Source organism: Gopherus flavomarginatus, chromosome 8 (assembly GCF_025201925.1).
Source record: "Gopherus flavomarginatus isolate rGopFla2 chromosome 8, rGopFla2.mat.asm, whole genome shotgun sequence".
In the NCBI taxonomy this organism is placed as follows: domain Eukaryota; kingdom Metazoa; phylum Chordata; order Testudines; family Testudinidae; genus Gopherus; species Gopherus flavomarginatus.
In genome coordinates, this window is record NC_066624.1 from 63051497 (window position 1) to 63067297 (window position 15801).

Sequence of the window (15801 nt, forward strand, 5' to 3'; positions counted from 1 at the left end):
CGCCCCTCCTGAAGCCTCACCAATACAGCCAGTTCCCTCACGCCCAAGTTTCCCACCTCAGTCCTCCCAAACTCCTAGCCTCTCCTTCCTCCAAACTCCTTTCTTCCTCTTCCCCAGCCCCCTCATTCTCTCCTCCCCCTCCTACCAACCCCCCAAACCTTCTTCCCTAAACTCCTACAAATACTCCCCTCCCCAGCCATCAACCCCCCAAATTGTCCCTCCCTCAAACCCCCAAACTCTCCCTGTCCCCACTCACCAACCCCCCAAATCTTCCCCTCCCCCCACCAACACCCTCATTTTCTGGAGGGCCCTATTTCCTGGAGCTCTGACAGCCCATTCAGAGGAAAGAACTTGGCATGTCCTGCAGGTGACTCAGCAATGGCACCCAACAGGTTGCTGGATTGTGTGTTCAAGAGCAGCAAGAAATGACTCCATTAGCAATCCTTTTCCTCCACGGCGTGCTCCACCTCTGAGCCCCTTCCACAACCTCCTTTGCAAGAGTCGCTCACCAAGCTCTCCACCTGTGCAGCCAGTAGTGGCAACTCAGTGGACCCTGGCTGATGGCTCTGACCCTGTGATCACAGGGTGGCTGAAGGCCATTCTCTTGCTTTCAAGTTATCCATGATATCGCAAGCATGCTTCATTTCATATTTGTAGCCTGTGGATGTGGGCCTGGGGAAGGGAAGGTCTCCAGGGATAGATCACTGGGTGTGGAGAGTGTTTTATTTGATGTTGCTATTTCAGTGAAGGATGAGACGGGTTTCAGGATAACCCATTTATCCAACTAGCACCAAGAGATGAGAGACAGGAGAAACAAAATTACTGTCTAATGTTTTAACAACTCACCTGACTGCATAGCTGACTCTGGAAAACAGCTGTGAGATATTGCATCTCCTAACTGTCAGGACGGTTAAGCACTGGAACAAATTGCCCAGGGACATTGTGAAATCTCCATCATCAGAGATTTTTAAGAGCAGGTTGGACAAACACTTGTCAGGCATGGTCTAGATAATACTTAGTTCTGCCATGAGTGCAAGGGATTGGACTTGAAGTCTCTTCCAGTCCTATGATTCTATGATAGGATAACTAATTTTCCAACAACATTCACTCCCACATTTAAATGAACTCTCTTTGGCCACATTTGCGCCCTACGTGCTTGCTTTCCACACTCAACGAATTGAGATTTACTCACATCAACGTTCAGAGAAACCCAATTTCAAAGTCAAACACATGAGTGTTTGTGGGGAAACTAACTTTAAATCCCCACCCACAAGTATTTGGAGCTCCTTGCAGTCTCATCCAGCCACAATACCATGTGACTTTCTGGCTACCACTGCTCAGATTTTAACTGGTGAGTACTGAAATTCTCAGGGATACCAGGTCTCAGTCAATTCAGAAGGTAAAAAGTCAATTCAATACAACATTGACTGAATAAATGTGGATAACTAATACGTTAACGGAAAATCACCAGGGCTCACAGATATTCACCAAGCAGCAGAGATGCTAAATCTTGATGCATGTGTTGTGAATGATTTGCTCTGCTCTCTCAAGGAGCTCACCATCAAGTTCCTGAGAGAGGGTGAAGCTGAGAGGCAGAAGTGTTGCAGTTTTTAGCACTGTGAAATAAACCCCCTCCTGAGTAGTCTAGACCATGCATGTAGTGCCCAGCCGCTAGACTGAATCCATCCTGCCACACTTGGCTCTTACATTTGTATGTACAAAGAGCTCCCACACACTCCTAGGCTTTCACAGCTGAATAAGCTGCATGGGGGCTGGAATGAAAATGAGGTTTCCCCCCAGCTGACTAGATGCTGATATTGCAAGCCCAGGCACACTGGATCATTTCTCTGCACAGCTCTGCCAATGCACCTGAATCTGGCCCTGCAGCCCATCCCCTATACCAGCCTTGATGCTCTCAGTGGTTGAGGCTGTCTGTTATGCTGGACTGTGCGGTGATGAAGTTAAATGAATTCTTTTTATTGCTCTTGTAGCAAAGCAATGACTCACTAGCACAGCACCTCCTGCTGATCATCCTGGGAATTAGCTCAACTTCAGCTTCAAAGCACCCTCTGCTGGACAGTGTGTCACCTGCCACTGGCCCTGTGTCCTCTCACACCCTGGTGCCCTTTGCCAGGGGTTCTGCCCCAGCAGTACCCGGACGCTCTGGGTCACTCTTCCCAGCGGAACCCCCCCCCCAACCCTCTATCCCCACCTTGCCTCAGTGGCTACTGCTAGTCATCATCTAGCCCCCACTCACTGAGGCAGACTACAGTCTATAAACCACTCATCACTGGCAAGGAGGGTTTGGACCTGCTGCCTTTCCCTGCAGCCCACTACCTCTCTAGGCCTTCCTATCAAGCCACAGCCTGGGAAGTCGCAAGGCCTGAGCTCCCCAGCTCAGCCTGCCCCTTCCCCAGCACTGCTGTGTCTACGGTACCCTGAGCTCCCAGGCAGCTAGGTCCATCTTTTTCCAAAGCTAGAGACTCCTCAGCTCCTGGTTCCCAGCTCTCTTATCAGGGCCAGCTGGGCCCTAATTGAGCTGGCCACAGCTGTGGCTGCTTCCCCAATCAGCGTAGCTTGGCTGCTTTTGACCCCTGGTCTGCAGGAATGAGGCAGCTGTCCCACTACAGTCTTCACTGGGGAGAGGAGGTTGGCCAATGGAGACTCCTGTGACTGTGGGGCTTGTTTCCGGTCCTTAGTCCATTCACGTATCCGGGCAGAGTTCCTCTGGGCGGTGTCCACTGGCTTCCTTGACGCCTTCGAGGAGCAGTGGGCACTGTCCGGGGTTCTCTGCTCGGTGTCCCCGTCAGGCTCCCTCCTTATGACCCTCTGACTGCACTCCTGTCCCTGTTCTTTCATTAGTTGTCCCCCGAAATCAGTGGGGTTCTGAGGTCCTGTAGATCCTCCCCTTAGGCTGGGGGAGGGATCTGTTAGCAATGGGCAGGCTTCCGCCCGCCCAGTTCCCAGACACCCAATAGATACAGTCTTCACTGAGGAGGATACGAGGGAGATTCCCACACTTGAGCCGTTCTTCTCAGGTGATAAATCTGACGAACTGTCCCAGGCTGATGAACGGCAGCTATCACAAGACTAGCAACAAAATCACGAGAACTGGCACCATTGCATATGTTTGGGTTTAAACTTGTCACAAGGGGTTTGTAACTTAAACACGACTTGTGCCAGAAAGCCCCAGGGGGAAACTGACTAGCTGCTCTTCACAACCCAAGCTGAGAGAAATGCAAAGACTGAACAAACAGCACAAATGGGGAAAGATCAATTAAGTTTTAAAAATTCCTTTAATCTGATGCTATTGTGCCATGTCCTGTGCATGCTCTGGTGCAGCAGAGAACCAGTCAGGCAGGCAGGGGATGGTACCTCCCCTCAACCCCACCCCCTGCTCAGGGGTATGTTTCATGATGACCCTCTCCCCTGGCAATGGGAGAGGGCATCAGGATAGCAATGCCCATGCACAGTGTTTCCCCAGCTCTACAGGGGAGCACTTTTCTCTGTGGTTCTCAGTTAGCTGGGAACAATCATGGGCGGTGCAGCCTAAGACAGGGTGGTCAAAAGCTGCAGCTGTTGGGCAGGAATGGGGGATGGTACCCAGGAGGGCCCTCCTCTGTGGTGATCAGGATGGGCACAACCTCTACCCCCACACCAGTGACCGGCCCCCTGAATCCCCCAAACTCCAGGGGAGTCCTTATCATTTGACATGAGGATTCGTGGCTCTCTGTGTTTTGAGCACAGATGCAGCAGCGCCCAAACACACACAGGACTGGGTGAGTTGCTGCAGAGCCAGCTAACTTGTTTTCCCTGCCCCTGCCTGCCGAGTGATATGAGTTTGGGATTTCTCTGCTCCTGCTTTGCTACTAATCCAAGTAAGGAAACGGTCTTTAAAAAGCAACAAGGTTCTTACCCACTCATCATTTACTCAACCCCAAAACACAAAACCCTTTTGAAAAATAGAAACAAAAGCTACATCAGACACATGGATCAGTCTCCAGTATAAGACCCATGCACCTATCATTTCACTATAAATCAAGACGATTATACCCTTCACCTATTAAACTACGTAGAAACCGTTATTCTCAAAGAAATTGTAAATACTTTAACAAAACAAAATTTGGTGGCCAGTTAATAAATACATTTAATGGACATTACTTCCCTGTTTGCCAACACCTTTTAAATGAAAATTATTTAGGGACCAAAACAGAAACAACAAAACCCCACCAAACCATTGACCAAAGTGAAAGCTGTTCTCTTGTGATGAAATTGGTCTGATACTCTATGAGAATAATGGGGTTGCTGATTACATGGGCAGTGGAAGGTTTATTATTATAATGATTGGTATTATTGATAGAGATTTATATTGTAATAACACTCAAAGGCCCCATTCCTACTCGGGGCCTCTTGGTGCAAATCATGTGAGTAATAAACATGCAGCAGTGCTCCATTTTACTGGTTGCTGCATGAACACAGAATAAAAAGTCAGTCCCTGCCCCAAAGAGATTCCAATCTAAGTACAAGAGGGGAGACAAAAGGCAGACACAGATTGATTCCCCTATCTAGTCACTTCATTGATCTTAAGTGCTTGCATTTGGTAACTAATGTGATTGGTGACATACACTGTTTTCATTCAGCAACCGTAACCTGCTGTGAAACAGGCAACTGAATAATGCTTGAATTTTGGTTGGCGTGGCTGTTCCAAAAATAAGAGTAATCTGGTATCTGTCATTGTCTTTAAGGGAGAAGCTGAGTGCATCATCCAAAAATAGCTAAAAGGAGTAATACCCCCGTCTTGCAAAAAGAACCACATGGGTAAATCCGTGTGCCCAATGCTCATAAAGGAACTCCACACTGGCACAGCAGTCTGCCCGCATGCTGTCAGTTGCAGGACTGGGTCTACCCTATTAAGAAGTGACCCCAGATTTTCTAGGTTTGTTCTGCGACTTTGGTCATGCTGCCTCCCACCTGAATTCCGTACAGGGGGCAAGAAGAAGAAGCCCACGGGAAGAAGCCCACGGTCTCGGCTCAGAAATGTGCTCACGTTTGCAGCCATAAATCAGCAGGGAACAGAAGCAGCCATGTGAATCTCTATTAAAATTCTGTAACTGCCACAATGGTGAATGGAGAAGCCACAACAGTGCAGATCAGCACCCTCTGTCCTGGCTCCAATCCTACAGGGTTTGGTCACATTAGCAGAGCCATCCAGAGAATGTGTGATAAGCCCTTGCACCCTCAGGGGAATCCAAAGAACTCTGCAAAGAACTAAAGGGTTTCCCAGGACTGGCTGCTCTGCAGTGATCCTGGCATCTCTCTATTGTGTATGGTGCAGGCAGGGACTGTGGTTACTGGACGGATGCCTGGGCTTGTGAATAAAGAGCTGGAATGAAACCCAGTGTAGATACTATCAGAACAGTGACCGGAGGCCAATGTGGCTGGGAGCCAATATGTGGTCAGAAACTGCCTTGGCCATTAGATGCTGTTTAAGGGAGGGAGACAATAGCGGCCAGCAGCCTAAGCCTTTTTCAGATGGATGAGTTTTAAACCGGGATCCGCTCCCCCCGCCTTCGGGAGCTCAGCTTAGAAATGTGCAGCCATCTTTCCCAAAGGACAGCCTGGCCACTCTGTGCTACCTGGGGCCAGTCTTACTGAAAGGAGAGTGTGTCTCAAACCCATGATGCTTCTGGCCCAGAGATGGGGGCAACCCTGCACTGCCACTGCTAACTTATCTCGCTGGAGCCCAGGTGAGCCAGAGCCTGCCCTGTGTCTGATAATCGTGTTCTCAGAGCACACTGAGTCAATCCCACGCCACGAGCGACACTTACCGTGAATAGCCCTTTCCTTCTCCTCCTGCTCCCAACATAAAACCTGGATCCCTTCACGGCCAAGGATGCAGGGAAGGGTGTATCCAGCACCCTGGAGGGATTACAATAAGAGGCACATAAGCACAAAGCAGCTAACTTCATGGCATCCACCGGTGACTGGAGAGACCAACCCTCGGCCTGCCTGGCCTAAGGAGATTCGTGTAATTACAGTGCTCAGCTGCTAGGAAGACAAATGGAAACACAGGCATTGCCAGACTAGTTCAGCCTGGGATCCTGTCTTGGCTATTCATATTTGGAATCCTACTAAAAGACTTTTGCCTCAATGATGATTTCACGTGGCAGAGAGTTCCACAAGGTAATTCTGTGATGGGCACTAAAGTCTTTCCTTTTCTCTGTTACAGACATGCTGCCTTTGGATTTTAGGGAAGAACCGGGTCTCACAGGCTGCGTTGACTCTGATCTGGACAGAACATCCGGTGGCTTTGCAGATGATAAGTCCCCAGTGCAGGTCTTCAGCGAGATCACTTAAGCTGAGACTGTGTCTGCTCCCCTTCACATCTGCTTACCAAATCCTTCCTCTCCATTTGTAACACTGCGGATGCCCCAGATTATCTCCTTCCCTCTGGGGAAGGCACCCGCTTTCCCAGATCTTCCTCCTGAGCCAGTCAAGCTACAGGTGAGCCTCTTCCTCCCCAGTAATGCCCCTCCTCCAAGGGGGAACCAATGGTGGACCCTTCTCACACTAAAGTCACCAGACAGCAGAGCCAAGCAGCCTATGGACTGCCTGCAGCCGGTTTGGTGATTACTATGTAGCATTTATACTGCACTAGCACCCAAAGGCCCTTCTCCCCAGCTGATCCATCTTGCACTGAACAACCCTGGAGCTGGACAATACACATTTTGTAGGGGTTGCAAAAATATTGGAAAGAAAATGAACAATTTTTGTTTTGTCCAATGTTTCACTTGGTTTCGAGTTTTCATTTTGCTATGAAAAATTGCAAAATGAACATGGAAATTTTTCATTTTATTTAGAAAAAATTCATTTTGATTCCAAAAATATTTCAGTTTTAGCAGGGCTCCCCCCTTTCCCACACTTTTACACCCCCTCCCTTTTTTCAGTGGGGGGGACTTTCCCCGCTATTTCCAAATGAACTTTTAGATTTTTTTTTCAAAAACTCCTTGAAAACAGGCATCTCAGGTAAAAAAAAAAAAGTCATTTTTCAATGAAACCCTGTTTTTAACTGGCTTTTTGGTGACATTTTTCCAGCCAGCCCCAACACAGGCTAAAGAGACGAGACCAACAACAACAGAGAAGCAGGGCATTGTGGAGCGGGGGTGAATGAGATGAAAGCAAGAAGACACCTTCCTTTCTCCATTCCCTATCTCCTCATTCCCAAAACATCTTCCCCACCCTCACTCAGCTTACCCTGCCAATGCTGCCCAAGTGTACCCTCCTGCTGCCCTGCCCACCTCATGGCACCTGTCCAGAGTGACTGACAAGCCTCTAGCCCGGCATGATGGGACTTCAGCCAGCTCTGTTCTTTGTAACTCCATGGCAGATTATCACAGAAAAGGGGAGACCATGAACCTGGATTATCTCAGTGCTCCCGCCCTGGAGGAGACCTTTGTGGAACTCCTCTTGGGGCAGGCAGGTCACCCCCAGTACAAGGATCCTGGCTCCAAACTTGGGGAAGAGAGCTGAGTCCTCCAAAAAACTACTGACATTACTGGGTATCCTCTGAGAATGCCAGGTTGGTGAGAACTGGAGCAAGATGCTGCTTTCCAGGACTCCCTGCCTGAGGGCCAGGGCCAGGACCTAGAGTTCTGTCCTATGTGCAGCATTGGCAAGCATCCCGGTTCTCTGCTTTGTTACGTGTACCAGGGTGAGCTGGCAGGAGTAGACAGAGCAACAGCAAAGCCTGCAGAGCACCCACATCTGAAAAGCTTTCTCCTCCCCCCAGCCAGCCCTACACCCAGGAGGTCCCCCTGAATTGCACTTACTATACATACACGTCAATGGGGATACTGCAGTCCACAGTCAGGGAGAAGAATTGCCCAGACACGGCCAAGACAAGCGTGTGCCACTGGTTGTCAGTTAAGGAGATGCCTTGGAAGGTGACCTGGGTCTGCCAGCCACTGGAGAGCTCTCTGCTCCAGAAGAGGAAGTGGAGTTTGTTCAGCGAGTACCTGAGCCCAACCAGCACCATGCTGCTCTCCTCCTTCATCACAGTGAAGATGTACTCGTTTTTCTGAAAGAGCAGGGAAAGGGTTAGTTCTGAGCTCAGCATTTGGGGTGTGCAGGTTGCCCATGGACGACTATACATTCAAACCTTTTTTCTCATTGATTGCACTAGAGAACTGAGAGCTCACAGGCAGGAAGGGTGAACTTGTAGTTGAGACACTGGAGTGCAACTCTGGTCTGGATATGGGCTTGGATCCTAACCATACACCAAAGGGGAGGGGCATCCACACCCAGGGCGCTGGTGCAGGCCCTTCTTCATGGCGTGGTTGGTGTTTACCTTTGATGGAACGTTGAGGACCCTCAGGGTGACGATGATGGAGAATTCCTCTGGGAAGAGGTCACAGTAGAGGAAAATCTGGGAAGCTGGAAAGCTCAGGGCACGGCGTGCTGATGCAGAGAACTGAAACCCACGTGTCCCCTGCACTTGGAGCATCCGAATCCCACTTCTCACACCACTAGTCGGAACCACTTCTGAGAGAATATCCAAGGGGCGCAGGTCTGTGCCAGAGAAATCACAGAGCCACGTCACTAAGGTTGCTTCACCACCCTTGCCAATGGCATGAAGATCATCAGTAGGACTGAGCTAATAATGGATTTTTCCATTTGGGTCCTGAACCAGAAACAAAGCTGGTTAATTCAAAACCATTTTTTTTAAAAAAAATTCTAATAAAATTCATTTTGAATCAACCAGGTGTTGATGGAAAGTGGCTTCTCCCTTCCCTCCACTGTGGGACCCGTATCAGAGCGGCCAGGGAAGCTCTGATCTAGCAAGTCTTTCCCATGGATCCCTGGCCGTAAACTAATGCTGCCCACACCGTTCAGAATCCCCAAGAGGGAAAGTCACACTTAGCTCCACCTCTGACTAAGGATTGGTGATATCCACGTACCACACAGCATGGACAGCTGACAAACTGTATTTGTCATGCGCCTTTGAGCACCGCCCCTGCACTCTGCCCATCTTCCGCGGGACTCACTCCGACAGCCCAAACCAGTAAGATGCTTCAGACAACTGCTTAAAAAAAACATTTATTTCCTTCTTCAGCCCCCTACTCCCATCCTTTGGGGAGAGGGCATTTCCTTCCCCTCCCCATCCCAGGGACACAATGACCCTGCTCTGAGCTGCAGGGCAGTCGCTGCTCAGTACTGTGCCAGGGACAGGTTAAAGAGCCAGTAGCTCTCAACCCATCAGGCCAGCTTCCCGCTGAGACATAGCACTTGATTGCCAGGCCTGCTATGGCCCAGGAGATTGGCCCTTGCAATCCTGGCATTGTAACGGCTACTTCAGGGATTGCTCAGTGGCGTGGCATTGAATCTGTGTGCTGCAGACAACATGCCCAATGACTAGATCGATCAGTGACTAAGCCAATCAAGCATGCATGGGGGTGGTGAGGAGCCAGATCTAGAATCCTGGACCTTCTCTTCTGAAGCTACTGGTCACTGTCATGCAAAATAAAAGCCATCTCCCTTCAATGGGGCTCATATTCTCGCTGCCACTAGGGGGCAACACACACCTAGTATAATACAGTCTTCCAAGTATGGTACTGAGGTGCCTGGCTTTACATGCCCCCTGGGACACAAGCAACAGTGTCAGCACAGCTTTCCAAACACTCCTGGAAGCACAGAACACCTTGGGGAGGACTGCGGGCAGTCCAAACTCCTGCTGGTAAATGCTTTGTACAGCACTACCTCACCCTCTGCGTGTCTGGCAGGCACAGAGATGGGCAGAGGCGATGGGGATGCGGATCCCAATATAGTTTTAGGCTAGAAATCATCCTTAACCAGAGCCTGCATCTGCATTTGGGGAAGTTCAGGTCTGGATTTACGCTACAATTCAGCCTGGAGGCTCAAGCAGCATTGGGGTTTGGGTGCAGAATCAAGGTCATCAAAGCCTCTGGAGCCATTCCCACAGGAATTCAGTCAAAGGAGGGGAAAGTCCTGGGAGCTGTGCTGCCCTCCTGAAGTTTCAGAGACCCAGAATCCCACAAAGGGCTCTGAATGTTTCTGCATCTGAACTGAGATCGAAGTCGAGGGGGCAGGTTTAGATCTGGGGCTCAGAATTCAGATGGCCCATCCCTAATTACGCATCCACCCACCCGCACACAGAGCCATTGGACATCCTTGTTAAAGAACTAACATCTACTTGGAGAAGAAAGCAATGCACATATGGCCTCAGGGTATCCCCCCCGGACTGAAAAACTCAGCGAGGAGACAGCCTCTGATTGGGTCCAGCTGGGAAATGCAGACGTCAGCCTGGCCACACACAACCTGTCTGCAGCGCTTCAAGCCCATACCAGCAATGCCGAATTATAACCAGTTAAGAGCACCTGCCATTTGATCTCTTCACAAATATCGTGCTGTGGAGCAACTGCAAAGGAGCAAACTTTGCCCATCGGTCTAATTTTTCTTAATTGCTGTCGGCGTCCTTGACAACGTTCTTTGTGTAACAAAGGTAGATCAGACCAGAGTGCACTGGTTGTGCACTTGAGTAAAGATCTGTCCATTGCGCAGAATCCAGTGCATTGATGTTCCTCCCCCCCCCCCCCGTCATAACATTTTTTCCCAGATCTGGACCTTAGAGTCCAAAATATGGGTGTTAGCATGAAAACCTCCAAGCTTAGGTACTAGCTGGGACCTGGTATCGCTGCCACCAGCTAAGAATTATACAGTGCCTAGCTCACTGTGGTCTCCCCAAAACCTTCCCTGGGGGACCCCAAGACTCAGATTCCTTGAGTCTCACAACAAAGGGGAATAAACCATTTCCCTTCCCCCTCCTCCCCTCCAGGTGTTCCCTCCCTGGGTTCCTGGAGAGATATACAGAAGCAAGCTCCGTGAATCTAAACAGAGAGATTCCACCCTCCCTGTTTCAAGTCCTTGAAACACAAGCACCGAGAGAGCTAAACTCTCTCCCCCCTCACCCAGAAGGTATGCAAAGTCAGGCTTAGTAAATCTAACACAAAGAGATTTTCCCCCTGACTTCTTCCTCCCACCAATTCCCTGGTGAGCTGCAGACTCAATTCCCTGGAGTCCCCACTAAAGAAAAACTCCAACAGGTCTTAAAAAGAAAGCTTTATATAAAAAGAGTGAAAAAGGACATAATATATAGTCTCTGTATCAAGGTGACAATATACAGGGTCAATTGCTTAAAGGGAAAAAATGAATAAACAGCCTTATCCAAAAAGAATACAATTCAAAACACTCCAGCAACTACACACATGTAAATACAAAAGAAAAACAATATAAACCTATTGTCTTGCTATCCTTGTACTTATAACTTGGAAACAGAAGATTAGAAAGCCAGGAGATAGAAAAATCACTCTCTCAGAGCCGAGAGGGCACAGACCCAAGACAAAGAACAAAGAACTCACACCCAAAACTTCCCTCCACCCAGATTTGAAAAAGTCTTGTTTCCTGATTGGTCCTCTGGTCAGGTGTTTCAGGTTACTGTTGTTACCCCTTTACAGGTAAAAGAACATTAACCCTTAGCTATCTGTTTATGACACCCCCTTAGCTACACCGATGCTTTTAAGGTGAAAATACCTTTCAGCAGAACTGTGCTAGACAGCTAGCTTTCCTGGCTTCGGTATCTACTGACTCCTGCTTGTAGAAGAAGATATTATATTATTAATTATTATTATTATTTGTATTACTGTAATGCCATGGAGCCCGCATCATGGCCAAGGACCACATTGTGCTAGGCGCTGTACAAACTCAGAACAAAGAGACTGTCCCGCCCCAAAGAGCTTACTAGTACCTGCTTCGGGAACTCCCAGAATTCAGTGTGAGATTCCTCAGGTGTCTGTAGCAAGTGAATATTTTCTGCCTGCAATGGGCCAGATTCTGATCCCTTTCATCCCAGGGAGTGGCACCTTGCTCAGAGAGCAGGCTCACTAAATGCAGTTGAGTATGATGCTACTCCGTGTGAGTCTCCATGCATTTCCAGTGGACCAGCACCATGGGATCAGAGTGAAATAAAACTCACCAGGCACTCGGGAAACCTAAACCTCATCTGTGGAGCAGCTGGGCTGGCTGGCTGGCAGCACTCTGTGGCACCAAGGAGATGACCCTGGTTACCATTCCAGGTTCAATTTCTCACCATTCTGGGATGCAGCCATTCTTGTTGCTTTGGCGTTTGTCAGCTCCATGCTGTAGCCTCCCTTTGAATTGGTTACATTTTAGGGAATGAAATTAACACATTTTCCATACAAATTTGTCCTGGTTTCCATAATCCAGTTAAACAGAGGAATTCCCAGGTTCCTAGCGGAGCACCCAATAGTTAGTTGGGTTATGAGTGAACACATCATTTATTGAATTTCACCTCTTTTTCTGCTGGTAAAAGGTTAGCAAAGAAATCACAGAGTTTTTGATTGCATGCATTACACCAAATTCCTCGTTCATTTCTTCCTGGCTATTTTCCTTATATGAAGACCTTATGAACACTCAGTTGGAAATAATCTGCATTTGAACTTGGAGTATGGCTCCACGATGGTTAATATCATAAGTCACAGGCTATTATTTCTGCCCCCTAATTTATGTAATGAGACACCAGATGTACAATTCAAACAAATTACAATTCAAAATTCCCTTTTAGCCAAAATGCCTGCATTCAAGCTTAGCATTTGCTTTTAGCTGCTATTTACGCTCAGCCTTGGCTGCTTAAATGTTCATGGCAAGCCAGCTGCGAAGGGTCATGAACAAGGCGGAACCTGAATTTGTGTTTGAATTCAAATCAATGATTGTGGGAAAGTCTCTCCCCACCTACTCCCTGAATTTTACTCAGCTCTACCTTGCTACCATCAAATTCCAGCCCTTCCCCACAGCCTCTGGTCTGCACGGGGCTGGGGGGTGTGGACATTTATGAAGACCACCTGGTACACTTTTCTTCCAGAGAACAATGGCTGTCTCTCTGTGAGTAGGACTGTGTTGCAGTCCCGTGGTATGATGCAGCTGGAGTAGATCTACCTGAGCTAGCTCACATATGGCTAGCGGTGCAGAGAGCACTCTTCAGCGTGGGCTGTACAAACCTGCTCAGACCCCTGGCTAATTACTCGGTGGTTAACCTGTACTGAAGCCTGTTCTCCACTGCTCCAGGCCCTGAGCTAGCTAGCTGTCTATGCCTGCTGCAGTCACACCTCTGGCAGCAGTGCAGGCACACCCTCAGAAACACACTCCAGCTCAACCAACATTGTGGGCTCCATGCAGTACTCACTGGGTGATACCCTCTGGCCTGTGTTGCACAGGCAGGCACACTAGATGATCTGATGGTCCCTTCTGACCTTAACATCTGTGTAACTATGAATTGGTGCTAAGGGCTGGATCCTCCACGGCCTGGCAGCTTGTTTAGTCACTGAGACTTGAACAAGTAAAACACTATCCAATCAGAATTCTCTACCCCCCAGGGTGGGGCGGGGGTAGCATTTTGTGACCCATGCACAGCTGATGGGTAGCTTACACGACTACTGAACATGACCCAGAGACTTCAGTGGGATCTGTAGCCTCCGACAACAGATTTGGATTTGTTCTGTTTCCTTGGGGAACCCATGGAGCTTTGCAGAACAAGTAGAAAAGAGGTGCCATGTGAAATGACTCTGCAGTAGGGTTGCCAAGTTTGTAATATTTAAAAACTAGACACTCCAGCAGGAGTGCTGGAACCTTCCCTGCCCTGCCTCTTCCCCCCAAGGCCCTGCCCCACTTCTTCCCCTGAGGCCCAGCCGCTGCCCCCAAGCCCCACCCCCATTCATTCCTCTTTCCCATCACTCACTGCTCTTGCCCCATTTCCTCCCCACCTACACGTGTGGGGAGGAACTTGCCTGTGGAGCCGGGGCTGGGAGCTGCAGCCACCCAACACAGGTAAAAGGTGTCCCTGACTGAGTAGGGGCTGGCACAGATGATGACCCAGCACCTCACCACCTCCCCCACCCACAGTAACTGGACTTTGGGTGTCCGGTCAGTAGATCTAACCGGACACTGTCAGGTCCCCTTTTCAACCAGACTTTCCAGTCAAAAACCAGGCACTGGCCACCCCCTCTGCAGGCAAGAAATGAGCCAAGCAGAAAATGGAGATGTTAGAGCAACAGATTAGGAACCACACCAGCGCGAGCCTGCAGAGTATTGTTCCAGAGCCTAGCACCACAAGGATGGGTGGGTGGGGCAGCGCCACATCTTTCCTGAGCCTTGGCAACGGAAGCCTATCAGCTCAGCCTTGGCCAATGCCAAGATCCTGGAGGGTCCCGATGCTTTTCTTGGATCTAATAGCTGGCAATCCAGCCTGCAATGGCATCTCATGTTTTGCTGCTTGATGCCCAAAGCGTTTCACTGCTTGCTGCATTAGCAGTGAGACAGCTTTGACTTTGCTGCACAGTCTGACCTACCAGGAGGGTGGGCTCAGCAATGACCTAACTCAAGGGTTCTCAGACCTCATTGTGCCATAACCCCCTTCTACACAACCCCAGGAGGGGGGACTGAGGCCTGAGCCTGCCTGATAACTGTCACCCCAGGTGAGGGGCCAAAGAAACCTGCCCGGGGGGAGCAAAGCCAAAGCCCTCAGGCTTCGACCCCAGACAGTGGGGCTCAGGCTAAGTCAGCCCTGACAACCCCATTAAAATGGGGTCGCAACCCACTTTGGGGTCCCAACCCACAGTTTGAGAACCGCTGACCTAACTTACCTCCTGTTGAAGTCAATAGTAAAACGCCCGCTGACTTCAATAGGACCAAAGCTAGGCCAATACAGAAGATTCCAGCCGAATGCATGCACCAACTTTGTATGCGTCTGATGCTGTGACAGGACCTCCAACGGGGCGGGAGAGGAAGAAAGGGGACAATTGACCAGGGGCCCTGGCAATTTCAAAGGGCCCAGGGGGCCCCCAACCACGGCCAGCAGCGCAGCAGGGCAAAGGCAGACTTCCTACCTGCCCTTGCTTTGCACTGCTTCCGGAAGTGGCTGGCATGTCCCTGCAGTCCCTGGGGATGGGGTCTCTGCGTGCTGCCCCCGTCCCGAGCACCAACTCCGCAGCTCCCATTGGCCAGTGCCAACCCCCTGCCCCAGCCCAGAGCCTGCACCTCACACCGAAAATCCTCCCAGAGCCCGACCCCTCATCTTTTCCCACACCCAAACTCCCTCCCGCAGCCCACACCCCTTCCCGCACCCAAACTCCCTCCCAGAACCTGCCCCCCACACCCTAATCCCCTGCCCCAGCCTGGTGAAAGTGAGTGAGGGTGGAGGACAGCGAGTGACGGAGGGAGGGGGGATGGAGTGAACAGGGATGGGGCCTCAGAGAAGGGGTGGGGCAGGGGCATGGTTTCAGGGAAGATGTGGGGTAGGGGGTCAGGGCAAAGGTCGTTGGGTTTGCCCAGTTAGACAGTTGGCAACCCTACCAGGTGGGCATGTGGAAGCCCTGGCCATGCCAGAAGAGCAGGCCCAGCAACGCAGCTAGTAGCTCACTGGGCACCAGCAGCAAGCTGGCAGCTTGCTGGGCACCAGCCAGCACAGATGTAGCATGACTCAAAGGTCAGGCAGGCCACATCCATGCAGGCATGACTTGTGCACGTGTGGAGAGCCCATTGACTATTCTGCCTTGGGGCCCAGAATTTCTGTCAGCAGTGGGCCTGGGCTGTGATGTTCTCCTGTGGCCAGCCAACTCTCAGCAGAGGGTGATCTTCTTTGGCTCATGTGGGAGACATCTGTACTTCTGAGGCTGAAGAACCAGGGGCCTAGGACTGGGGTTCCAGCTCTGT

At 50.1% G+C, this 15801-nt stretch overlaps 1 protein-coding gene across 1 annotated transcript in view; it reads right to left on the reverse strand.

Annotated features, from left to right (window-relative positions):
- TSPEAR (thrombospondin type laminin G domain and EAR repeats) overlaps positions 1-12212 on the reverse strand; it is a 63402-nt gene extending 51190 nt beyond the window's left edge. Inside the window, exons 1-4 of the mRNA XM_050965247.1 lie at positions 12164-12212; positions 8348-8568; positions 7839-8077; positions 5829-5919 (exon numbers count right to left, since the gene is read on the reverse strand). Coding sequence (XP_050821204.1) covers positions 5829-5919; positions 7839-8077; positions 8348-8568; positions 12164-12212 — 600 coding nt within the window. The remainder of the gene's footprint in view (positions 1-5828; positions 5920-7838; positions 8078-8347; positions 8569-12163) is intronic.
- Positions 12213-15801: the final 3589 nt, after the last annotated feature.